The sequence below is a fragment of the Panthera leo genome, chromosome D1, assembly GCF_018350215.1.
Source record: "Panthera leo isolate Ple1 chromosome D1, P.leo_Ple1_pat1.1, whole genome shotgun sequence".
NCBI classification, from domain to species: domain Eukaryota; kingdom Metazoa; phylum Chordata; class Mammalia; order Carnivora; family Felidae; genus Panthera; species Panthera leo.
The window spans coordinates 33,826,077-33,853,701 of record NC_056688.1 but is presented as its reverse complement, the minus strand read 5'-3'; the positions used below and the strand labels follow the sequence as shown (position 1 = coordinate 33,853,701).

The 27,625-nt window shown below is 34.9% G+C and overlaps 1 protein-coding gene across 1 annotated transcript in view; it reads left to right on the top strand.

Annotated features, from left to right (window-relative positions):
• The window catches only part of CNTN5 (contactin 5), a 536,456-nt gene that overhangs the window by 64,595 nt on the left and 444,236 nt on the right, over positions 1-27,625 (top strand). Inside the window, exon 5 of the mRNA XM_042907110.1 lies at positions 23,330-23,425. Coding sequence (XP_042763044.1) covers positions 23,330-23,425 — 96 coding nt within the window. The remainder of the gene's footprint in view (positions 1-23,329; positions 23,426-27,625) is intronic.

Sequence of the window (27,625 nt, the reverse complement as noted above, 5' to 3'; positions counted from 1 at the left end):
GCCATTTATGGAAAAGAAGGAAATAATGAGGAGTAAACAGGTAGAATTACATAAAGGTGCAAACTGAAGAGAAGGACAAGGAAATAAAAATGAGAGAGAAAATAACTGATAAAAAAAAAAAAAAAAACCTAACCTAAGAACCAAAAGAGAAATCAAAACAAAAAATGAAGGAATTAACACAGACAAAATGAGATGAATTTTTTAAGTTGAAAAAAGGAGGTAAATTTGTAGATCATACTGGGTTCACAATATTCTGTGAAAAATAATGAATAAAGATATATAATCTGACATATCATGGCAATTTTAATGACAATGATGAAATTATTTATAACTATTTCATTGAAAAAATTTTAAAACTATCCAGTCGACTGCAGTCTTCCTTTCTGTATGCTAAGTGCTAAATAATAATGAGCAATGTTCTATTTTTTTTAATACTTTTATTTTATATTTGACAGACAGAGACAGAGTATGAGCTGGGGAGGGGCAGAGAGAGAGAGGGAGACACAGAATGTGAAGCAGGCTCCAGGCTCTGAGCTATTCACACAGAACCTGACACAGGGCTTGAACTAATGGACTGTGAGACAATGACCTGAGCCAAAGTTGGATGCTTAACCAATTTAGCTATACAGGTGCCCCACAATGTTCTACTTTTTAAGGAAAGCACAACAAAAATATATATATAAATCATAGAGGTTGATATTCATATCTGAATGTAACAACAAGATACCTCAGTTGTGAAAAGTTCTAGGAAGAAATATCAGATAAATTTGAGGATCAAAAGAAGAATCACAACTTTAAAAAAAAAAATTGTTTATTTTTGAGAGAGAGAGAGAGAGAGAGAGAGACTGTGAGTGGGCAGAGAAAGAGGGAGACACAGAATCCGAAGCAGACTCCAGGCTTTGAGCTGTCAACCCTGAGCCAGACGTAGGTCTTGAACTTGTGAACCACGAGATCATGACCTGAGCTGAAGTCAGATGATTAACCGACTGAGGCACCCAGGCACCCCAAATCACAACTTAGAACTAAAAAATGTTGAAGTTTTGCTCTGAGGAGCTACATATTTCACTAAAAGCAATTTTATCATAAAATTACTTCAGGGAAGAACGTTAAAAATGTTTAAAGCAGAGATACTTAACATAAACCACACACAATAACTTCATAAAAATAGTTTTGACTCTAAACCAAATTATATTAATGTCAAGAAAAGGAAATGGGTAGAAATAATTGAAAAGCTTTCTAAGGCCCTCCTTTTGAATTTGTAAGGCAAATTCAGTATTTTCATTGCTATATCTACAATGCCTATAAGTGCCTGGAATTAGCAGGAATTTAATTTATATTTGTTGAAAAAAGTGAAAGAATAAGTGAGCCTCTTATAGCAGAGTCTGTGTGTTATTGGTCTTACATTCTCAGCAAGCTTGTACAGCTTAAACATAGAAGGTATTCAATTAAAGTTTATCAAGGTAACTAAGAATCAATTAATAATGAAACAAACAAATCAATCTTCAGGGATTTTCCTTTATATCTTATTACTCTGTGTTTTTTTGTTCTGTTTTGTTTTGTTTTGTTTTTGTTGTTGTTATTGTTTTGTTTTTTATCACTCTGTTCTCCTGCTAGCTTCACTCATTCACCTAAATTTTATGTCAGTATCTTTTTGGTGAAAATGTCTCTGTAGTGATTAAGAACATGGGCTCTGGACACAGATGTTGCACTTGGAATTCCATTTCTATTGCTTACTACTATATAATATTGGGTAATAGTATATAAATTCTGTGGGCCTCAATTCCTCATTAAAAAATAAATAAAATTTTTCAGTAATGAGTACCAAATAAAAAAGATATTTTGTAAGAACTAAATGATGAAAATATATACAAAGCCCTTAGTATAGTGGTTGACAGGTAGTGGGTGTTCAATAAATATTATCTATCATCATCATTGTCATCATCATCATCATCATCATCACCACTGCCGCCACCACCACCACCATCAGTATCTTGCTTCCCTTCTCTGTATTTTTTTTTTACTTTCTATTTATATTCATGTTATTTAACATACATTATAGTCTTGGCTTCAGGAGTAGAACCCAGTGATTTATCTTTTATATACTCTTACCCAGTGCTCATCCCAAAAAGTGCCTTCCTTAATGCCTGTACCCATTTAACCCATTCCCCCTCTCACCCACCTCTTCTAGCAACTCTCAGTTTGTTCTCTGTATTTAAGTCTATTGTGGCTTATCTCCTGCTCTGTTATTATCTGATTTTTCCTTCCCTTATCCTATGTTCATGTGTTGAATTTCTCATATTTCACATATGAGTGAAATCATATGATTTCTGTCTTTCTTTGACTGGCTAATTTCATTTAGCATAAAACCCTCCAGTTCCATCCATGTAGTTACAAATGGCAAGATTCCATTCTTTTTCTTTGCTGAGTAGTATTCTATTATGTGTGTGTATCCATTCGTCAGTCAATGAACATTTGGGCTCTTTCTTTAATATTTGGTTTGAGATGCCATCTGAACTATGAGCTGCTAAGATAACCACAATATTTCTCTGAACTATTATTGGTCATATCTTCTCTAATCAAGAACATAAAACGACTTACTTTTCCCTAAATCTGAACTCTGCTTACCAGTTAAAGTTTATTCATTCAACAGTGTTTATTAAGTACCTAACATGGTGCCTTGCACATAGCCATGCAATGAGTAGTGTATAATGAAGGAAAAGGAATGTATGAATGAATGAATGAATCAATCAATCAATCAAAATGAATAAAAATAATGAATAAAAATAACTGCTCTTTAGTAAACATATTTAGTAAACATGGTGTTAGATTCTGGATATAAGGATGAATATGCTACCTCTTTACATTAAATAATAATAGCTAATACTTATAGAGGATTCACTGTAAGGCCTACTGATGGATAAACTGCAAGCATTGTCTCCCGATAGTAATTTTGAAGTATTTTATTTCTATTATACAGGTAAGAAAAATGGGACTTAAAAAAGCGTGTTCAAGATTACATGGCAATAAATGGAAGAGACAGAATTCAAACTCATGCCTTTCTAATTCTAGAGGTTAAGCTCTTGTATTTTGCAAATATCTTATTCCTCTATAATGACTTGAATAGACTGGATAAAAAAGTCATTAGCTCTCTAGTAGTTAAATATTATACATTAAGCCTTTCTATTCCTCCTAATTCCAGTGGGGTAAATCAGGGGTCAGCAAAATATAGCTCACATGCTGAATCTGTATTAATTTATAACCCACAAACTAAGGATTTATTTTTACATTTTAAAATAGATGAAAAATTCAAAAGATAATACTTTGTGACATAAAAATTGTGTGACAGTACCTATAAAATGTCTTTAATTGTTGCCTTTTGTCCTGTAAGACCTCAAATATTTACTGTCTGACCCTTCACAGAAAATGTCTGCCTTGCCTTAAACTAGACTATGTGGAATGCACTCAACAATGTGGGCAATGCATATACCATAGCAAATTTACAAAAAAAAAAAAAAAAAAAAAAGTACCATTGGCAAAAACACCCTATGAATCAACCCTGTGAAGCCTCTGGGAAATTTTTTCTTATATTTCAATGAAAAAGAGCTAAAGCAACTACAAAATAAAAACAAATATTGCAAGACTACTAGTATGCTGAACTTATTCTTAATGTGACAACCGATTTTATTTTTTGAAGTATTTCTTCATGTACTTGATGGAAATTTCCACACAAGTATTGTGTTTTTAATACTGATTTAAATGTATATTCTGCCTTCTAAAAAACTTTTGTCTAGTTTCATGGGGAAAAATCATAAAAAGAGAGAACAGTATTTGAGGTTTACAGAGGTCAACAACTTCTCTGCAACAACTGCCTTCTTAAGTGCATTACTTATTCATTCACTTAACCAATACCAGGCACTAGACTAACTAAACAGAGGGATATACTGCCAATAACCTGGTTTCTGACCTGGGATAACTTGTGGCTTGTTTTTTTCACCATTGACAAACTGTACAAAAAGTGAGTCGCTGTATATAATAAGCTGAATCTTCCCTAAAATTTGAGTATTACCCAAAGACCACTTTATATATTAGTTCAGCCTAAATGAAGATCACAGGTTCAAATTTGCTGAGATAATTAATGTTAGAAAAGGAAAAACTGCTACAAGGGCAGAGGGGAGAGATTTACTCTAAGGCAACACATGAGGATTTTTAACTAAGATCTAAGAGAGATTGAAAATTGATCACTGATCAGCTGAGTTATGAAATAAAGCAACCTCCTTAGATTTTTAAATTAAACAGGGTATAAATTATTCAGATAGAACTGTTGAGGTTACAGCTTGTACAGGAAAAAAAATGCAAATCTGTGGTATTTAATTTAACTATACACCAGCAAATGAGCTAAGGGAAACAAGAAGGTAAACAATTTACATCTTTAAGCATTTGATCAAGGGGCCAAAACTGTTCTAAGTGCTCTGCAAAACACATAGCAGTTGAAAACAAATTTGGAAGAGCAAAACACTCAAACATACATATCATCTAATTATCAAAAGTACTGATATAACCCAGGTAAAAATCAAAAGAAACCAATACAGACATTCTCATTCAATCTGGAACTCTGTTGAATTGGGGAAGGGAAAACCCATTATTTTGCTACTATTTAGTGCTAAGATTAAAAAGTATAATTTTATAGTCAGAGTCAAATAAATTTCTATAAAAATCTACTTGCCTGGGCGCCTGGGTGGCTCGGTCGGTTGGGTGACCAACTTCGGCTCAGGTCATGATCTCGCAGTTTGTGAGTTAGAGCCTCGCGATGGGCTCTGTGCTGACAGCTCAGAGCCTGGAGCCTACTTCGGATTCTGTGTCTCCCCCCCTCTCTACCCCTCCCCTGCTCATACTCTGTGTCTATCTCTCAATAATAAATAAACATTAAACAGTTTTAAAAAAATCTACTTGCCAGCTAATTATATTTTTTCATTATATATATGGAAAATAAATAATTGTACAGTCCAGAGGAGCCATTCTAAGTAGAAGCTAGTGGAGCTAAAAATTGCCTTAGAGGGGTAGAAGATATGCATCAGAGGGAAGTTTCTCTGTAGAAACACGGTAGTGTTCCATGAATTCCAGATACCAATAGAAATAAATTAAATGTTTAAAATTAGAGCCACCGTGAGTTCACATAATGTAGAAGAGCAGACATTTCTATGAAGCTTAAATTCTGATGCAGTTCTTCAAACCACAAAGACCATCTAGTGGCTTGGAAGTGTTACTACATTCTAGTCTTTTCTACATTATGAGGGAAACCATTGTCCAGTGGTCTGTTATTTCTCAAAAAGTGTAACCATGGAATAATCTCACTTATTCTTATCTCCTATACTACAAAGATTGAAGCTATATATATATATATATATATATATATGTATATATATATATATATATACATTAAAAATACAGTATATTTTAAAACACATATTGTCTATTATGTTCCAGATACTATATAAAAGGCTTTAAAATATAATTCACTGTGACTTGAGCAGGAAGTCTCCTAATGTATAATTGACACATTTTCTCAATTATAATCAGTGATTATTCATTCCAGCAACTTTTTCCCTATGTTCCTTTTCCTTAGATCAATCACCATAAAGGTACAAAAAATGTAGCCTTTTAAATACATTTTCTGCCAATAAAAATGATTTCTTATTTTAGTTTTTCAAGCCAATCATCAAAATATAAATAAAATCATAAAATCTGTCTCTTTTTTTATCCAGTTTAGTAATGGGTATTGATTAGGAATATTTCATATATGTCTTTATTACATTTATTAATTGTATAATTATGTTTACAGATTGGAATAAGTTCTAAATAATAGGCATTATATAATTACATATTAAAAATAGTTTCTGAATGAGAGCTTGAAGTTAGAATCCTAGGTAGTGAGTTAAAATCATAGAATGTTTAGCATTTTAGAGATCATCTAGTTAAGCTTGAAAAACTACTCTCTTTCAGGCTAAATCTGGCTACAATCATTTCCTTTGACCTGCACAGTGTTTATTAAAACACATAAATGCCTTTGTGTGAGGCATACTCTCTTCAGTCTATGTCAGTTACCACCATTATACTTACCACGTTATACTTGCAACTCCACAGGCATGTGAGCTTATTTTTCTTGAGCAATCAAAATCCCTAATTTATAGATGAAGAAACAAACCAGGAAGATTAAATTTTGCTATGAATACAGAGCTAACTGGTAAAAGAGTTAAGATTAGAATTAATGTCTCATGATTCTCATAACAGCATTTTTATAACATTAATAGTAATGATGATAATTGCTTCCATTTATTTTGTTGTGCCATATGTTGTACTAACTTCTATATATATTATATTTAAGTCTTACAAATACTTTATGGTAAAGATTTTTTAAATCGTCATTTTACCAATGAATAAGCTGAGATGTGAGGGGTGAATTAGCTTGTCTAAATTCACCACTGTGCTGCCATTCCCCTCCCCTGCCCCAGCATAAACTCAGAGCCGACTGCTGAGGGCGGCTCACCCCAACACTGGCTGCCTAGCTTGCCTACTCCAAATCCCACACCCCTGTGCTCTGGCCTGACTGTCCTTCTCTATCAAACCTCCCTTAGTCCCAATATAATGAGAAACCTCCTCCAGAAGACCAGCACAGGACCCCCTGAAAAATACATCCCTAAAGTTTGGAGTTCAAAAACTCAGCAGGTTTGGATGGGATAGAGCATGGAGTACTCTGCACTGCTCCAGGTGAGAAGGCAGGCAAACAATGTAGAGACATCCTAAAATTGGCGATCTGAAAAAATGCTTGCAATACCCACGGGGAGATTATTCACTCTTCTAGTAGTGCTTCCCTGGGAGCAGCAAGCACAGAGACCCGTGTCCAGAGACAAAGGAGCTAGCTGGTATGATTTCCCTCCCCTGGCCCTCAGTATAAACACAGAATCACCTTCAGTAAACAACACAGCATCAACACTGGCTGCCCAACATGCTTACACCAAATCCTGCCCCCCATGCCTTCTGCTAGTACTGCCTTTCTCAGGTCAGTGTGCCTCAATCCTAGTACAATGGGACCCTTACCCAGAAGACCAAACAGAAACCCCCACCCACACTGTATCTCCTGACCAGAGAGTTCTACAGGTCTTCAATTATAGTGGAAGTAGCATCAGGTCTCACTTAACAAGTAGACCAGAGCACAGCTAGTTAAAACTCACCAACACTCTGGCCAAGGTCCAAACACTGCCCACTGCTGGCAAGGAGAGCCTCTGCAGACCACTAGGCTGAAGGATAGAGCAGCCAAAACACAGCGGCATAGTACATGCAGCACAACCGGAGACATTCTCTGAAGCAGCAGGCCTTGGACAGTATATGACCTCTTCTTCATAAAACCATTACTCTCAGGACTAGGAAGCGTAACAGGCTTTTCTAATACAAAGAAGAAGACAGAGACTTAGACAAAATGCCCACAGGGAAGAATTCATCCCAAATGAAATAAGATAAAGTCATGTCAGAGATCTAATCAAAATAGATATAAGTGATATGCCTGAAGTGGAGAATTTAAAGCAATAATCGTAAGGATACTTGCTGGGCCTGAGAAAAGAATGGAAGACTTCAGGGAGGCCCTTACTACAGAGATAAAAGAGTCAAAAAACAATCAGAAATTAAAAATGCAATAACTGTGATTCAAAACAGACTGGATGTAATGACCATAAAAATGGAAGAGACAGAGAAATGAGTAAGTGATATACAAGCTAAAAATAATGGAAAATAATGGAGCTGGACAAAAGAGACAAAGTTCCCTAACTTAGGGAACTTAGTAACTCCATCAAACATAATAACATTCATATCATAGGAATCTCAAAAAAAAAAAAAAAAAAAAGAGAGAGAGAAGGAGAAGAAAGTTTATTTGAAGAAGTCATAGCTGAAAATTTCCCTAATCTGGGGACAGAAATAGACACCCAAGTCCAGGAGGCACAGAGAATTCCCATCAAAATCAACAAAAGCAGGCCAACACTAAGACACATTGTAATTAAATTTGCAAAATAGAGAAATGCAGAAAAAAGCTTCAAAGCAGGAAGACAAAAGAAGTCCCTAACTTATAAAGGAAACCTTTACAACTAGCTACAGATCTCTCAACAGAAACTTGGCAGGCCAGAGGGAGTGGCACAATATACCCAACACGCTGAATGGGAAAAATATGCAGCCAAGAATACTCTATCCAGCATGGTGATCACTCAGAATAGAAGGAGAGGTAAAGAGTTTCCCAGACAAAGGAAAACTAAAAAAAGTTTTTAAACCAGCCTTCCAAGAAATATTAAGGGGACTCTTTGAGTATAAAGGAAAGACTAAAAATGACAAGGACTAGAAAGGAACATAGAAAATCTCCAGAAATAATAAGAATACAAGTAATAATAGGCACTAAATGCATGTATAGCAATAATTACTCTGATTGTAAATAGACTAAATGCTATAATCAAAAGACATAGGATATCAGAATGGATAAAAGAAAAAATACCCTTCTATATGAGGCCTAGAAGAAACTCACTTTATTACTTTTAAAAATGTTTTAATGTTTACTTATTTTTGAAAGAGAGAGAGAGAGAGAGGGAGAGAGAGAGAGAACAAGTGGGGGATGGGCAGAAAGAGAGGGAGACACAGAACCTGAAGCAGACTCCAGGTCTGAGCTGTCAGTTCAAAGCCCAACATGGGGCTCAAACCCATGAACCATGAGATCATTACCTAAGCCAAAGTTTGATGCTTAACCAACGAGCCACCCAGGCATCCCTACAAGAGACTCATTTTAGACCTTAAGGCACCTGCAGATTGAAAGGGATGGGATGGGCAAACATTTATCATGCAAATGAGAGTTACAAGAAAACTGGAGGAGTAGTAGTACTTATGTCAGACAAACTGATTTTAATCAAAAACAGCAAGAAGAGATGAAAAAGGGTACTATATCATAATAAAGGGGACCATCCAGCACAAACATCTAACAATTATAAATATTCACACACCCAAAACGGAAGCACCCAAATATATAAAGCAATTAATAACAAGCATAAACGAACTCATTGATAATAATACAATAATAGTAGGGGACTTTAACACTACACTTGCCTCACTGGACAGATCATCTAAGCAGAAAATCAGCAAGGAAACAATGGCTTTGAATGACACACAGGACCAGATGGCCTTAACAGATATATTCAGAATATTCCATTCTAAAAAGGGAGAAAACACATAGTTTTCAAGTGCACATGGGATAGTTTCCAAATAGATCACATGTTAGGTTACAAATCAGGCTTCAACAAGTACAAAAAGAATGCGATCATTCCAGGCATATTTTCTGATCACAACTCTATGAAAAGTGTCCGACTTCAGCTCAGGTCATGATCTTGCAGTTTGTGAGTTTGAGCCCATGTCAGGCTCTGTGCTGCCAGCTCAGAGCCTGGAGCCTACTTCAGATTCTGTGTCTCCCTCTCTCTCTGCCCCTTTCCCACTCATGCTCTGTCTGTCTCTCTCAAAAATAAATAAACATTAAAAATTTTAAAAAATAAAAAAAAAGAAAAGCAAACAAAACCTAAAAACAGCAGGAGGGAAATAATAAAAAGGAGAAGAAATAAATGATATAGAAGCTAAAAAATCAATAAAACAGATTGATGAAACTAGAAGCTGGTTCTTTCAAAAAAAATTATAAAATTGATAAAAGCCTAGCCAGACTTAACCAAGAAGAAAAGAGAAAGGATCTAACTGAATAAAATCACAACAGAAAAAGGAGAAATAACAAGCAACACCACAGAAATACAATTATGACAATATTATGAAAAACTATATGTCAAAAAATTAGACTAACTGGAAGAAATGGATAAATCCTAGAAAGATATAAACTGTCAAAACTGAAACAGGAAGAAATAGAAAATTTGAACAGATTGATAAACAGCAGAGAAATAGAAAAATATCCTAACAAGCAAAAATCCAGGGCCAGATGGCTTCACAGGGGAATTCTACCAAATATTTAAAGAAGAGTTAATACCTATTCTCAAACTATTCCAATAAATTGAAATGGAAAAAAAAATCCAAATTAATTGGGCCAGCATTACCATTATACCAAAACCAGACAAAGACTCCACTGGAAAATAGAACTACAGGCCGATATCCCTGATGAACATGGATGCATAAGTTCTCAATAAAATATTTGCGAATCAAACCCTACAGTACATTAAAAGAATCAGCCACCACGATCAAGTGGGATTTATTCCTGGGCTGCAAGGCAGTTAAATATTTACAAATCAATCAATGTGATACACTATATTAATAAAAGAAAGGGTAAAAACCATACGATCCTTTCAATACATGCAGAAAAAGCATTTGACAAAGTACAACATCCATTCATGATAAAACCCCTCAACCAAGTAGGGTTAGAGGGATTGTACCTCAACAGAATAAAGGCCACAGGTGAAAATCCCACAGCTAATATCATCTTCAATGGGGAAAAACAGAGCTTTTCCTCTACAGTCAGGAAAAAGATAGAGATGTACACTCTCTCCACTGTTATTTAACATGGTATTCGAACTTCTAGCCTCAGCAATCAGAAAACAAAAAGAAATAAAAGGCATTCACATTGGCAAGGAAAAAGTCAACCTTTCACTATTTACAGATGACATGATATTCTATATCAAAAACTCAAAAGACTCCACCAAAAAATTGCTAGAACTGATACACGAATTCAGTAAAGTCACAGGATACAAAATCTGTTGCATTTCTATATGCCAATAATGAAGCACCAAAAAGAGAAATCAAGGAATTGATCACACTCACAACTGCACCAAAAAACATAAGATACCTAGGAATAAACCTAATCAAAGAGGTAAAAAATCTGTAGTCTGAAAACTGATGAAAGAAATTGAAGATGACATAGAGAAATAGAAAGACATTTCATGCTTATGGATTGATAGAAAAATATTGCTAAAATGTCCATACTATCCAAACCAATCTACACATTTAATGTAATCCCTATCAAAATACCAACAACATTTTTTACAGAGCTAGAACAAATAATCCTATAATTTGTGTGGAATCACAAAAGATGCCAAATAGCCAAAGCAATCTTGAAAAAGAACAGCAAAACTGGAAACATCATAATTCTGGACTACAAGTTATATTACAAAGCTAGAGTGATCAAGACAGTATAGTACTGGCACAAAAACAGGCATAGATCAACAGAACAGAATAGAAACCCCAGAAATAAACCCACAACTCTATGGCCAATTAATCTTCGACAAAAAAGGAAAGAATATTCAATGGAAAAAAAGACAGTGTCTTCAACAAATTGTGTTGGGAAGACTGGAGGGCAACATGTAAAAAAATGAAATTGGACCACTTTTTTACATCATACACAAAAATAAATTCAAAATGGATTGAAGACACAGGCAATAACCTCTTTGACATCAGTCATAGCAACTTCTTACTAGATATGTCTCCTGAGGCTAGGGAAACAAAAGCAGAAATAAAGTACAGGGACTTCATCAAAATAAAAAGCTTCTACACAGCAAAGGAAACAATCAACAAACCTAAAAGCAACCTTCAGTATGGGAGAAGATTTTTGCAAATGGCATGTATGATAAAGGGTTAGTATCCAAAATATATAAAGCACTTATCAAATTCAACGACCCAAAACTCAAATAATCCAGTTTGCAAATAGAGAGAAGACATGAATAGACATGTTTCCAAAGAAGACATACAGAAGATTAACAAACACATGAAAAGATGCTCAACATTACTCATCAACAGGGAAATACAAATCAAAACCATGAGATACCAACTCACAACTTTTGGAATGGCTAAAAGTAACAATACAGGAGAGAACAGGTGTTGACATGGATGTGGAGAAACAACCCTCTTACACTGTTGGTGAGAATATAAACTGGTGCAGTCACTGTGGAAAACAGAATGCAGGTTCCTTAAAAAGTTAAAAAAAAAACTACCCTATATTCTAGCAATTACACTATGAGGTATTTGCCCAATGATACAAAAATACTAATTCACAAGGATACATTTACCCTGATGAGTATGGAAGTTTTATCAACAATAGATAAATTATGAAAAGAGCCCAAATGTCCATCAACTGATGAATGGATAAAGATGTAAGATACACACACACACACACACACACACACACACACACACACACAATGGAATATTACTTAGCCATACAAAAAACAAAGTCTTGCTGTTTGCAATGACATGAATGAAGCTAGAGTATTATGCTTTTGAACTCTCTTTTTCCCTCACTCTCTGCCCCTCCACCCTCTCATGTACACACTATCCCTCTCTCTCTCAAAATAAATAAACTTCACAAAAGGGGGGAACCTGGGTGGTTCAGTCAGATAAGGCTCTGACTCTTAATTTTATCTCATGTCATGATTTCATGGTTTGTGCAATCGAGTGCTGTATCAGGCTCTTGCTTGAGATTCTCTCTCTCTTGTTCTCTCTGCCTCTCCCCCACTCATGCTCTTAAAAATAAATAAATAAACTTCAAAAAAAAAGTATTATGCAAAATGAAATAATAAGTCAGAGAAAGACAAATATTTATGATTTCACTTGTATGTGGAATTTAAGAAACAAAACAAACTAGGAGGAAAACCAAGAAACAGATTCTTAACTATAGAGAAAAAACGGGTGGTTATCAGAGGGGAAGTAGGTGGGGGGATGGGTTAAATAGGTGGTGGGAATTAAGGAAGGCACTTGTGATGAGCACCAGGTGTTGTATGTAACCGATGAATCACTAAATTTCACACCGGAAACTAGTATGTTAACTAACTGGAATTAAATAAAAATTGGAGGGGGAAAGAGAAGAATAAATTTGGAAGAAGGGCAATGTAGTCATGGATTCTATGCGTTACTACATTTTTAAAAGGTTAAACCATAAATAGGTTAAAAATTAATTTTTAATTTTTATTTAATGCAAAAAGTGATAAGTTCACCACTGTGCTTGTAATGATTCTAGTGAACTGCCTCTTTACTTTATAAGTGTTATATCTCCTGTTAATTTGAATAACTCTGTAGAAATTCCCCAAATATTATAAGTTGAGGACACATAAATCTATAAGCTCAAAGTATTTGGAAAAAAAATAAAATTATTTAGATTTATAATTAGAAGTTGATAAGATACATCTTTCTGAAATTTTAGAGGGAAATGATATTTATCAAGTGCTTACTGTTGGCCAGTTGTATGGGTAAGATATTTTCATTTGTTAGGAAATTTTTTGCAGTAGTCCTCTAAGACATGTGTAATAATTACTTCATTTTGAGTAGAAAGCATATGGAAATAAAATAATTTTCCTAAGGTTACCATTAATAAATAGTGATGCTAGAATTTGAACATAGGTCTTTTGCCATCAAAGCCTTTATTTTTAATAGCAATATTTTTAAATATAATGTTAAGGTTCTCTAGTTATAGCAATATTTTTAACTATAGTTTTAAGGCCCCCTGGTAAGTTATTAACTTAAATAGTTTATATTAAAAAAAAGCCATGGAGGGGCACCTGGGTGGCTCAGTTAGTTAAGTGTCTGACTCTTTTTTTTTTTTAACGTTTATTTATTTTTGAGACAGAGAGAGACAGAGCATGAACGGGGGAGGGTCAGAGAGAGGAGACACAGAATCTGAAACAGGCTCCAGGCTCTGAGCAGTCAGCACAGAGCCTGACGTGGGGCTCAAACTCACAGACTGTGAGATCATGACCTTAGCCGAAGTCGCCGCTTAACCGACAGAGCCACCCAGGTGCCCCAAGTGTCTGGCTCTTGATTTCAGCTCAGGTCATGATCTCATGGTTCATGGGATCAAGCCTTACATGGGGTTTGCACTGACAGCATGGAGCCTCCTTGGTACTCTCTCCACCCCTCTGTCTGCCCCTCCCCTCTCGCAGTCTCTCTCTTTTTCTCAAAATAAATAAATAAACATTAAAAATTTTCTTTATAAAATAAAGCCATGGATGTATAATATTTCTCTTAAAATATTTGCAGACAAATTAATCAAATATTTACTCTTGAGAACATTTTTTTAAGCGTCATCTTTATTTAGTAGGAATAATTTTCAGTGTGGTTGTGTAGACTGTTGTGCATAAGAGGTTTGGCTGGGAATATCTTCAGATGCCATAAAAAAGATTATGATTACTTGCATCTAGAAAATTTAATATTTTTGGAATTATTACATGACCAAAAAAAAAGAAATTCTTTTTAAAAAATAATTTCTACCATTCACCTTCCATTTCAGTTAAAGATTGAAATGGTATACATAGGACCTTTTTACTATTAAAATAATTAATCTTGAGTGAACATTCTGCTATAGAAATAGCATTATAATGCATACATGTTTTGGTGTTATCTGTCAGGCTCAATATTTAATGGGAATTTTGGATCTCATAGGATTATAGTTTTGAAAAGATATAATAACATAATATTTGGAAAATATCTCAACATTTGGATATTTTAAAACTAAAATTCATCAAATATAACTATATGCTAAAGATACATATGCAATTGTTTTATTGACTAAGTACTCAACAAGAATAATGCATTAGGCATTATTTTAAGCAGTAATAAAACAAAGTGTTTATTTAAAGATTATATTCTAATGGGTTGGGAAAGACAGTACTTTTTAAATCCCATTATATAATGTGTCTGCTGATCATAAGTGTTACGATAGAAAAGGAATCAGAATAAAAAGAACAGAATGTGGGAAAAAGGGAAGAAAGAATGTATTGCTCAAGGGGGTCCTCTCTGCAAAGGTGACATTCCAGCAGAGACCTGCACAAAGTTGGGGAGACTTGTGCAAATACCCAGGAGGGAGAGTATCCTAGACAGAGAGAACAGCTAGGGAAAGGGTCTGGGAATATTACAATGAACATTGCAAACAAAAATCCCTGTGTCATAGACTTTAAATTCTACGTGTGAAGGCACAACAGACAAGAGAAATAAATAATAGTTTGTTGGAGAATAAGTACCAAAGAGACAAATTAATTAGGGAAGGGAGATAAGGAATATATATGGGATAATGAGGTTGCACTTTTTGGTAAGATGCCCAGGGAAGATCTCTCCATGAAGGTGACACTGAAATAAAGACCTAAAGGAAGTTTGGGTGACAGACAAAATTATATCTGGGGAATGGAGGTAGGAGATATTCTAGTTGGAGGAAGCAGCAAATACAAAGGCCCTGAGGCAGGAAAACACTTGACATATTTTGTTTGATTAAAAGCAAGAAAGCCAGTGTGCTACTATGGAAGGAAGGAAGATGAATATAGTAGGAGATGGAATCAAGGAAGCAACAAAATCAAGATGGTCTAAGCCTGCAGGCCTTCATAAGTGGTTTGACTTTTCCTCTGAGTAACATGGAAAGCCATTTAGGTCAGGTGGCCTACCTTCATTTTAAAATAAGGGGGTACCTGGATGGCTCAGTAGGTTAAGCATCCAACTCGTTTCAGCTCAAGTCATGAACTGAGTATAAACCCTGCATCAGGTTCCATGCTGAAAGTACAGAGCCTGCTTGGGATTCTCTCTCTCCCTCTCTGCCCCTTCCTCACTCTCCCTCTCTCTTTTTCTCAAAATAAAAAAATAAACTTAAATTAAAAAAAATAACCAATTTTTGCTGCTGTGCTAAAAATGGACAAAGAGAGTAAAGGAAGTTCAGGGAAAACAGTTGGGTGATATCACATCAATCAAGGTGAGAGATGCCTATGAAAGCTATAAAGAAGGTTAGATGTTGTTGGATTCTGTATATATTATGAAATAGTATCAATAGGATTTGCTCATGAATTGTATGTGGGATGTGAGAGACATATTGGAAATACAGATGATTTTTGCATTTTATCTTATCTGGGAAAATGGAATAAAAATTTACTCTTATGGGAAATATTATGGCAGTGGTAGGTTAGCAGGTGGGAATGGGAGTTCCATTAGGATATGTTCTGTTTCAATGGCTATTAGATACCTGAATAGAAATGTCAACCAAACTGTGTGTGTGTGTGTGTGTGTGTGCGTGTGTGTGTGTGTGTGTATGTGTGTATTAGTATTCAAGGGAGGTACCCAAGAAGGAATACATTTTCTATGGGGCGCCTGGGTGGCTCAGTCAGTTGAGCGTCCAACTTCAGCTCAGGTCAGGATCTCACCGACCGTGAGTTCGAGCCCCGCGTCGGGCTCTGGGCTGATGGCTCAGAGCCTGGAGCCTGCTTCCGATTCTGTGTCTCCCTCTCTCTCTGCCCCTCCCCCGTTCATGCTCTGTCTCTCTCTGTCTCAAAAATAAATAAATGTTAAAAAAAATTAAAAACAAAAAGAAGGAATACATTTTCTAATTCTTTGGTGTATACATGTTTTTTTTTACTATAAGAGGTTAAATATAAGATAAACATAGGAAAGGTGTGGATTGATAAATGAAAGGGTCCAAGGACTAAATTGAGGCCCTGGAATATTTAGACATTGGAAATATGAGGAAGAATAAGCAAATGAAAGCAGCCTTCATTAGGGCACAGTAATAGTGGCTAATGAAAGTGGCATTCACACAGAGGAGGGCACAGTGAAGGAGCAGAAATTCAAGCAAAAAAAATTTTTTCAGAAGAAAAGTGTAAACAACTCCATTAAATGCTTATTGTAGGTCAAGTAGATGAGGAATTGGTCAATAAATTTAACAACATGAAGATCATTGGTTTCCTTCATGGTAGAATTTGGTCAGTGTTAGGAAGACAGCCAGATTTGAAAAGTTTTTGAGAGAATTGGAGTTGTCTGCAGTGGTTGTTGATTTATTTGTTTGTTTTATGGGTGGAGAGAAATGAGTTGGTACTTGGAAGGAAATCAGGTCAAAGGGATATTTTTTTCTTCCTATTTTCTTTTAAACTTTGGAGAAATACCAATATTTTGAACATTATTGATGATGCAGAAGGGAGAGGTTGGTCTCTGATTAGATCAAAGACAGTTCATTTATGATAAGATAATCAGAAACAGTGCAGATATAGACAAGTTGACAACTATTGTGGTGATGTTACAGGTTGACTTCCCTGGGAAACACCTCCATGAGTGGAGTTTAGTGTGGATGATGGTTATTAAGAAGTGACCTTTTAATTCACCCACTGGAAGGGAGGAGGAAGGAGCAGGTGTGAGAAGGAGAATAACTGGCACTGTGATGTAGGTTTACCAGTAATCCCAGATGATGCCAAGGAGGATATTTAAAGCTAGAATGACTTTTCAGGATTGTCTGGAGTTGTGCTAAGGTAATCAGGTCATTATACTTACTCACTGAGCAGTTGTTGTCTGTGTGCTACCCAAGGAACGGGTATAATAAACTTGGTTGAGTGGATTCTCTGTATCAAAAGCAGTCCATAATGGTGCTAAGAGCTAAAGGCTGTCAATAGGACCCCAACAGTTGGGACAAGACCTTCACTGAAGGGGATCCTGGACACACATTGCAGTGACCACCATAGGAGGAATGTATATCAGTGATTTAAAAAAAAATTGTTTAATGTTTATTTATTTTTGAGAGTGAGAGAGACAGAGCAGGGAGGGGAAGAGAGAGAGGAAGACACAGAATCTGAAGCAGTCTCCAGGCTCTGAGCTGTCAGCACAGAGCCTGACGTGGGGCTCGAACCCATGAACTGTGAAATGATGACCTGAACTGAAGTCAGATGCTTAACTGACTGAGCCACCCAGACACCCCTATCAAAATTTTTTTTATTACTTCTGTTTTTTTCCAGGAAGTAGGAGGAAGAAGTGGGGGAAAGGGCAGGAGGTTGTTTTAAAAGAGAGATGTGAAAGTATTGGATAGAGGATGGAGAGAATGGACTCCATAAGTGTACTGGGTTTAGGTAGCACAATGGTCCTACTTTGGGTAGGATGGATGAATCTAGAGCAAAACGAGTCATGATCATTGATGCTCTTCTCCATTCACATTCCCTTGCCAAGAGCACAATAGGTAAAGAGTTTAATTTAACTTAGGTTGAAGTTGTGCTAGAGTAATAAATAAGAGGGAGAGAGGAGTAAGGAGTCATGGTTGTAGGCAAGGAAGTATTAACCTTATATAATGTAAAATAGCTGAAGAGAATAGTTAGGCCCAAATCTTGAGAGACAATCAAAAGATATATGAATTTTAGGAATACTAAATGACTTGCTGGTTTTACTAAATGACACCTTTCCCCTATCTCTATGGGTCTATAATACTCAAAATCTATGTACATTTTCTATTTACTAATATTTTGATGATGATGATGATTTATGTTTTGATGCTCAGTCTTATAATTTCCTGAGACTTTTAATGAATTAAGACTGATCTGAGATTGAAAAACCAAATTTGAACTTAGAAGTAAGAAAATAATAGTTTTTTTATATCTTAACGATAGAGAACAAACTGATGGCTACCAGAGGGGAAAAGGGGAGTTGGGTGAAATAGGTGAAAGAGATTAAGAGCACACTTACCATGATGAGCCCTGAGTAATGTGTAGAATTGCTGAATCACTATATTGTACACCTAAAACTAACATAACACAATATGTTAATTATACTGGAATTAATTTTTTAAGTAAAAAAAGAAAGAAACATTATTTAAGTGGAAAAAAAGAATTATTTATATAATTGCTCACCCAGAGTGTAGAAAGTTATGTCACATGTATAGAACCTGTGCTAGGATTATAGACTATCATCACATTAGTCAAACAAATTTATATATAACTTTATCTTTTGAGATTATTTCACTGTACGTATTATTCACCATCAAAGTAACTTTTTGTAACATACATCAAGATATCAAAGGAAAGACCTTAAGATCAAAAACATTTTTATAACACTCTGGATAATTGATCTTTTTATAAAAGCAATTACAATTTACTGTTTTACTTGTAATGTAGTTAAAATTGTCTCTTTCAAGGCTAACATACTCTGGTGTACTTTGGTTTCCTCTTAATTAGTGAAACCTTTGGCTGGATGATTAATATCTGATAATATGCCAAGTGAAAATGGCAAGCCACAGCAAGAGATTATTCATCAGACCTGTTATATATAAGAAGGAAAAATGAGAATGAAGAAAGTTTCATTGTAGCTTTCATGATCTCTTGTAGATTTACCTCACCATACCTCTAGCTGCATCTCAATTCTTATCTTCATGTAATAAATAGGAGTATATTTTTTGAGATACCTCTAATTAACCCAACTGATATTTTCAAAAGCATTATTAAATAATTAACACTTTTAAAGGTGATATGATGTTACATTCATGGACTTATAACAATTATTTTAAAGAATTGTAGATTACTTCAGGTGGTGTAATAGGTAAGTATTTAAAGAAATAACCACATCTATTAAAACATTTTAAATTAAGAGTATTGTAATAACTCCTATTAACATGGAAACATGCTAATTCCAGAAATGAATTTGTCATCTTAATGGTTCAAATACTGGCTATGAGTTTTATTTCTGTTATTTAACCTTAGTGAATGCCAATGTCCCCTCATCAATCAGTGGGGATAATAAGCCTTTGCCCTCTGTGCTTACAAATTGATCATAGGTTTATGAGCTCACATTTGCCAGTAAGAACACCACAAAGCTTCAAGTTCCTATGGCTTTCAGTCAAGATACCAGTCAAAAATCAATTTTTTATTTTAGAAACTATTTTTAATAATCATATTTTTTGTAGAGTGTCTTAGGAATATTTTACCTGCAGGCAAATGACTATGTACGAGAAATGCTAACTCAATTCTTGCTCAAAATAAATGTAAGAATTATTTTTCCATTCTTCACCAATATTTTCATCTATAGGTCTATCATCTGTCAGAAAATGATTTTTCATCAGAGACCCTTATGAAGATTATTTTTAAAGTTCTGAAATCAACTTAGTCTAACTTCTAAATATTGAATTGGTTTTGTGCTAATACATTATTTTAAACAACCACGTTGATTTTGATTTGCCAACTCACTACTTATTAGCCGTGCAATCATTGTCAAGTTGCTATTTGCTCTTCACATATGTTTAGTAATCTTTAAAATGGAGAAATTAATATTTAATCTCCAAAATGCCTAGCATAGAGTGTGTATGCTAGTAGCTAGTGTGATTATTATTCATCTATCTTCATTTCCTCTTTTTTATTGTTTTAGAATGTTAAAGGTAGTTTCTGAATGAGCTACAACCAATTTATATTACAGGATATTTATATGAGACACAGAAATTTGACAGTGATCTGAGTAATCCTCATGATAACAGAAACAACAGTAACAACAAAAAATAAAAGTGATAAAAGAAGACTTCAATATGCAACAATTTTGCAGGTGATGCAGCAAGTATTAGAAAATCTGTAAGTCATTTCTATAGAAATCACAGAAGTTAAAGCTGTGATACCCCTCAGAAAGAACACCTATCTTAGTTCTTCAATCTTACATAAGAATCTAATACCCAAATGTTAGTGATTAATAAAACTCAAGTGTCTCACATCTAAAATGTTTTACTTGTTTTAATAGTTTAGTTTTTGTAAAATTTAAACTTAATTTTATGAAGTTTATAACTCATAATAAATTAACTGGTTTCACCACACCTTTAAGGTTAGAGAATTAATTGAGAATGCCTGGAACATTGACAGTCTAAAACTTACTAGCACCACCTACAGGACCAACTGCAATTTAAATAAATACTGGATTCCCATTCCTTCTTCCAAACACACAACTCCCATACACCAAACATTGTCACTTACTCAGAACAGATTTAAGACTAGGAAATTAAAGCCCAGGAGACAGATAAACCTCAACACTTTATTCCTAACTGTATAAGATTTATCCTGGTGCCTTGACCCTTTTTCCTCATTTCTCCCTAATAACTAACCAATCTACTGTATTTAACATATGATCATAAGATCAGTGTCCAGAACCCATTATGCACTTTCCTTCTTGCCAATTTCTTGCAACTTTCTCTCTCCAACTCTTTAAACTAATTCACTTTTCTAGGCACTGGTTTTTGAAATGTGCGTGTGTGTTTGCGTGTGTGTGTGTGTGTGTGTGTGTGTGTGTGTGTATTTATTTCCAGGGGTGAAAAACCTTCCTGTTTCCAAATTTACTCAACCCACTATACCAACCAGTGTTATCTTTATGAAGTATTTCAGGAGAGATCCCTCTTAGACCTTTCTATCTGCTAACATTATATACTTATGATTGTTTTCTATTAAAATATTCTTTTAACTATAATAGGTTAATTTGAAATGTCATAATAAACATAACAAAACGTGTAGTAAATGTATTGGAAGTTACATATATGTTTCAGAAATCATTTCAGAAATTCAATTTTAATATATTAATATCCAAATAGCCTTTTAGAGTTTATAAATTCAGTGAGGATGAAAAAAGGAAAGTAAAGCCATATAATCCCTAAAGAGATATCACAGCCTTAATGCAACCACTGCCTCACAGTGTGGTTCCTGTGCTGTGTCCAGTAGTAGAGTCAAAGGGAGTCAAATTAGAAACCTTGACATGCTTGTTTTCATATTAAGATTATTTATTGGGAAAAAGACAGCTTCTATCCGTAAGAATCAATACATATGAATTTAAAGCCCTGAGTCACACATATTTGAAAATGAGTAAACTTATCTTTACCAGAAGTTATTGTGTATGTTCTTAAACCACCACCAAAGAAAGTAGAATTAGAAACTCTTTCTTTTTTATCTATACAGTTTGTGAAATGCTTAACTATTTATAATGAAACATAGAATTATGTGTAAAATCCTAACACTTTCATCAATAACGAATACTTCTGTATTTTTTTGCCGTTAGGCCTTCACTGTTTGTTAGTTCTTTGTAATTTGGAATGTATTTAAGAAGATTTGAGGGGCGCCTGGGTGGCTCAGTCGGTTAAGCGTCCGACTTCAGCTCAGGTCACGATCTCGTCGCCCGTGAGTTCCAGCCCCGCGTCTGGCTCTGGGCTGATGGCTCAGAGCCTGGAGCCTGCTTCAGATTCTGTGTCTCCCTCTCTTTCTGCCCCTCCCCCTTTCATGCTCTGTCTCTCTCTGTCTCAAAAATAAATAAACGTTAAAAAAATAAAAAAAAAGAAGATTTGATTGTACATTCACTAAATCAGTAAATTATTGTACATATCTCAAAAAAGTAAGGTATAGAATCCCTCTTAGGATATTAAAGTTAGTGATTTATCTCCTTCATATAATTTCAGTATATTTTGTTTACTGCTCAGTCTCATCTTCTGTCAGATTAACAAACATTAAATTTGAGAGTCTACATTGGATTACTATGTAACATACTGTTTTAATATGAAGTAATGGGAAGTTTCAAAAAAAATCTCTCTTACAATTGGTGAATAAAGGAAAGAAAAGGAGAACATTTTCAAGAAGCATTCTTCACCATGGGAATATATTTCATAGACTGATAATTCTGGAGCAATGTTTATTTATTAAAATATTTAACTCCTACAGTTTCTAGGAAACTATTCTAAAAATCACATCATTGATCAAGAAGAGGAAAGGGCCATATATACTGAGCTATGAATAGATTAATAAACAATAATAGAAATACAAATAATATATATCATTCTTTTTTAGGTCATTTTGTTTTTAAGAAAGTATTTTCAATTTGTGCAAATGCAATATAATTTAAGGAAAGACAGTTGAACCCCAATCAATGCTATAATCTTTCATACTTACAGTGGAGTATTTTGATAACTACAATATTTGCAGAGTAATCAAAATGGATGAGTATAATTAATTTGCACAAGCCATTCCAGGCTTCTATAAAATGAAAATAGCATGGCTTTTTCCCTCATACTTATAGATAAAGAATACTTTATATCTTCGTTATACTCTGCTAGAGCACACAAGTCTCTCTACTTTGGAAAATTCATGCTTGGTTTTACATGCCATTCCTAGCATTACATAATGAGGCAGCAGGTTGGACACCAGGTCCCCCTAACCACTTCTATTTCTTTTCTCAGTATGCATGAATGGGTTCTATTAACAGTAGAAAAATCAATATGTAGGAAATATTATAAAGAAATAAAAGGACTATTTAATGGGTTATAAATGTATTGTTTATTTTCTTCCTACACTGGCACCTTGTATGCACCCTCAATAGAAATAAAGAGTGTACAGTTGCATATAATCTGAAAATTGTCGTATTTAAATTGAATGGTATGTATTTATTTTTAAGGCCTTCCTATCACAGCTTAACAAATAAAAATAAACCTTGTCTGGATAATGAGAGAAAAGTAGGTACAAGTTATAAAAGTAGTAATTCTTTAAGTTTTTCCCCCACTTTTTTAGCCTTGCATCTAAATCCTGTGTTATGTTGACAGATCTGGGAAATTTTAGTGGCCGGACAAGAAGTGCAGTCTCTGTGAGGGAAGGCCAGGGGGTTGTTCTGATGTGCTCTCCTCCGCCTCATTCACCAGGTACAGTAGGATCCCATTCTGTATTGCTGATGCTCTTTTTTTACTATATGCTCATTCTTTTAGACAGTGTATTGACTAGGAAACATTCCAGGTGAAATATGCATGACTTTTTTGAAATGTATCAGAGTATCAGCTGAGTAATTAAAAATCATATACTCTAAATACCACCGGACAGAAGACTGCTCTCCTATGACAAGATTATTTAATTGCCATTCTAATTGTTGATTGTTGTGGCTATGTCTCTGCCTACACTGGGGTTGTGAGGAGTGACTGATTATATTCTCTCAGGTTTGTGGAGGGAGTGGAGATATAGATAACTTAAGTCTCCAAGGAATTTCTGGATGCTGAAAGCAGGGTCTCACAGGACCCTGAAGATTTAGCTATTGTCAAGATAAGCTTGTTTTTAGTTTTTAAGGAAGTGTAAACTTTAAGTCATTAAGGCAGCCATAAACTTTTTGGTAAGTGTTACATGCTGCAGATCTCTGACATCTATCAATGGGCTGCAGGCTGAATGGGAATTCAATTTAAACCGCATTTTTCTTGCCTTTGTTCCCTTCATCATTAATAATTGAGTAAATAAATAAAAATGTGATATCTGATTGAGATCAGTAAGAGTAACACCAGATGGTTGCTATTGTATATATGTCATAAGAAATATTAGAATGGGGGTACATGGCTGGCTCAGTTTGAGGAGCCTCCATACTGTTTACCATAGTGGCTGCCTCAGTTTTTATTCCCACCAACAGTGTAAGAGGTGTTCCCCTTTCTCTACATCCTTGCCAACACCTGTTATTTTCTATGTTGGTAATTTTAGCCATTCTGACAGGTGTGAGGTGAGATCTCATTGTAGTTTTGATTTGTATTTCTCTGATGGTGACGAGTGATGTTGAACATCTCTCCATGTGTCTTTTAGCCTTCTGAATGTCTTCTTTGGAAAAATGTCTGTTCCAGTTTTCTCTCCATTTTTTAACTGGATTATTTGTTTTCTGGGTGTTGAGTTTGATAAGTTCTTTATAGATTTTGGATAATAACACTTTATCATTTTTGTCATTTGCAAATATTTTTCCCATTCTGAAGGTTGTCTTTTAGCTTTGTTGATTGTTTCCTTCACTGTGAAGAAGATTTTTATCTTGATAAGTCCCAATAGTTCATTTTTGCTTTTGTTTCTTTTGCCTCAGGAGATGTATGTAGTAAGAAGTTGCTACATCCCATGTCAAAGAGGTTGCTGCCTGTGTTCTCTAGAATTTTGATGGTTTCCTGTCTCACTTTTAGGTCTTTCATCCTAAATGTGTATGTGTAGGAATTTTATTTTGAATTTATTTTTGTGTATGATGTAGAAAAGTGGTCTACTTTCATTATTTTGCATGTTGCTGTTCAGTTTTCCCAACATCATTTGTTGAAGAGACTGTCTTTTTCCCATTGGATATTCTTTCTTGCTTTGTCAAAGATTAGTTGACCATATAGTTGCGGGTCCATTTCTGGGTTTTCTTTTCTATCCTATTGATCTCTGTGTTTATTTTTGTACCAATATCATACCATCTTGACCATACCACTGAAGCTTTCGAATATACCTTGAAGTCAGGAATTATGATGCATCCAGATTTACTTTTCTTTTTCAAGACTGCTTTGTCAATTCTGGGTCTTTTGTGGTCCCATACAAATTATAGGATTGTTTGTTCTAGGTCTGTGAAAAATGCTGATGGTATTTTGATAGGGATTGCATAAATGTATAGATTGCTTTGGATAGTTTAAACATTTTAACAATATTAATTCTTCCAGTTCATGACCATTGGATGTTTTTCCATTTCTTTGCATCCTCTTCACATTCTTTCATCAGTGTTCTAGAGTTCAGAGTACAGATATTTTACTGCTTTGCTTAAGTTTATTCCTAGGTATTTTATGGGTTTTGGTGCAGTTATAACTTGGATCAATTACTTGATTTCTCTTTCTCCTGATTTATTATTGGTGTATAGAAATATAATAGATTTCTGTGTTTTGATTTTCTATCCTGTGACTACTGAATTCATGTATCAGTTCTGTCAATATTTTGGTTGAATCCTTGGGTTTTCTACATAGAGTATTATGTCATGTGTAAATAATGAAATTACTTCTTCCTTGCTGCTTTGGATGCCTTTCATTTCTTTTTGTTGTCTGATTGCTGAGGCTAGGACTTCCAGTACTATGTTAAATAACAATGATGAAAGTGTATATCCTTGTCTTTTTTCTTGATCTTAAAGGAAAAGCTCAGTTTTTCACCATTAAGGGTTATATTAGCTGTGGGTTTTTCATATGTGACCTTTATGATGTTGAGATATGTTCCCTCTAATCCTACTTTGTTGACTGTTTTATTAAGAATGGATGCTGTACTTTGTCAAATGCTCTTTCTGCATCTATTGAAAGGATCATATGGTTCTCATCCTTTCTTTGATTAATGTGGTGTATCACATTGATTTGTAAATATTGAACCCAGGAATATATCCCATATAGTGTGGATGGTGGTGAATGATTGTATTAATGTACTGTTGGATTTGGAAGAAATAGGAAAGAAATAGAAAAATTGAACAGACCCATAACTAGCAAAGAAATTGAATCAGTAATCCAAACTCTTCCAACAAACAGAAGTCCAGGGCCAGATGGCTTTCCAGGAGAATTCTACCAAACATTTAACGAGGAGTGAATGCCTGTTCTTCTCAAACTGTTCCAAAAACTAGAAATAGAAAGAAAACTTCCAAACTCATTCTATGAGGCCAGCATTAGCTTGATTACAAAACCAAAGACCCCACTAAAAATACAGAATTATAGGCCAATGTCTTTGATGAATATGGATGCAAAGTTATACAGAGTGATTATTGATAAATATGAATTTAGAGTCATTGTGTTACTTTTTAAGTAGTTTTTTTCTGGAGATTTTGTCTGTTCCTTTCTAGTTTTTAATCACTTTGGGTTTTCTCTCCCATTCAAAGAGTCTCCTTAATATTTATTTCAGGGTTGGTTTAGTGGTCATGAACTCCTTTAGTTTTTGTTTTTCTGGGAAACTCTTTATGTCTCCTTGTTTTCTGAAAGATAGCCTTGCTGGATAAAGTATTCTTGGCTACATATTTTTCCCATTCTCATGCTGAATATATCATGCCACTCCCTTCTGGCGGCTGTCAAATTTCTATAGGGAGATTGTCTGCTAGCCTTTTTTTGTCTTCCCTTGTAAGTTAAGGACTTCTTTTCTCTTGCTGCTTTTAGACTTTTTTCTTTATCTCTATATTTTGCAAATTTAACTATGCTCTGTCTTGGTGTTGGCCTGCTTTTGTTGATTTTGATGGGAGTTTTCTGTGCTTCCTGGCCTTTGGTGTCTCTTTCTTTCTCCATATTAGATAAGTTTTCAACTATAATTTCTTCAAATAAACTTTCTTCCCCCTTTTCTCTGAGAGTTATTATGTTTGCTAGAGTCACTGAGTTCCCTAAGTCTATTCTCGTGTTCCATAATTCTTCGTTCTCTCTTTTGTTCAGCTTTATTATTTTCCATTATTTTAATTTCTACATCACTTTTTCCTTCCTCCGATTCTTCCATACTTGTGGGTAATATGTCCAGTCAGTTTCACATCTTGGTTATAGCATTTTTTTTTTTATTTTGGCCTAACTAGTTGTTAGATTTTTTTTTATCTCTGCATTAAGGGATTCCCTCATATCTTCTATTCTTTTCTCAAACCCAGTTAGTATCCTTATGATTGTTGCTTTAAATTATCCCTCAAGCAATTATATGTGGATTAGATTCCTAGCTGTGACCTTTCCTTGTTCTTTCTTTTGGTATGAATTTCTTCATCTTGGAATTTTGTCTAGGTCTGTCTTCTGTGTGTTAGAAAAGCCTATTATTTTTCATGTTCCTTAATGTAATGGCTTTATGAAGAAGAGGCCATATACTTTCCAGGGTCTGGTCCTTCAGGAAGTGTCTCCGGTGTATGCTTTGTGCTCTCTGCTGCTGTGTTTTGCTGCTCTTTCCCTCAGGTCAGTCCACTGCAGAGTTTCTCCTTGCCTGAATTGGTGAGAGTGTGGCCTTGTTCAGAGGGTGGTGAGTTTTATCTAGGTGTGCTCTGATCTGCTTGCTGAAAGAAACTTGACACTATTTCCTAGATAGCTGAAGCTTTGCAGCATTCTATGGTCAGTAGATATGTGTGTGGAGGGAACTTGTGTTGGTCTTCTAGAGGTGGT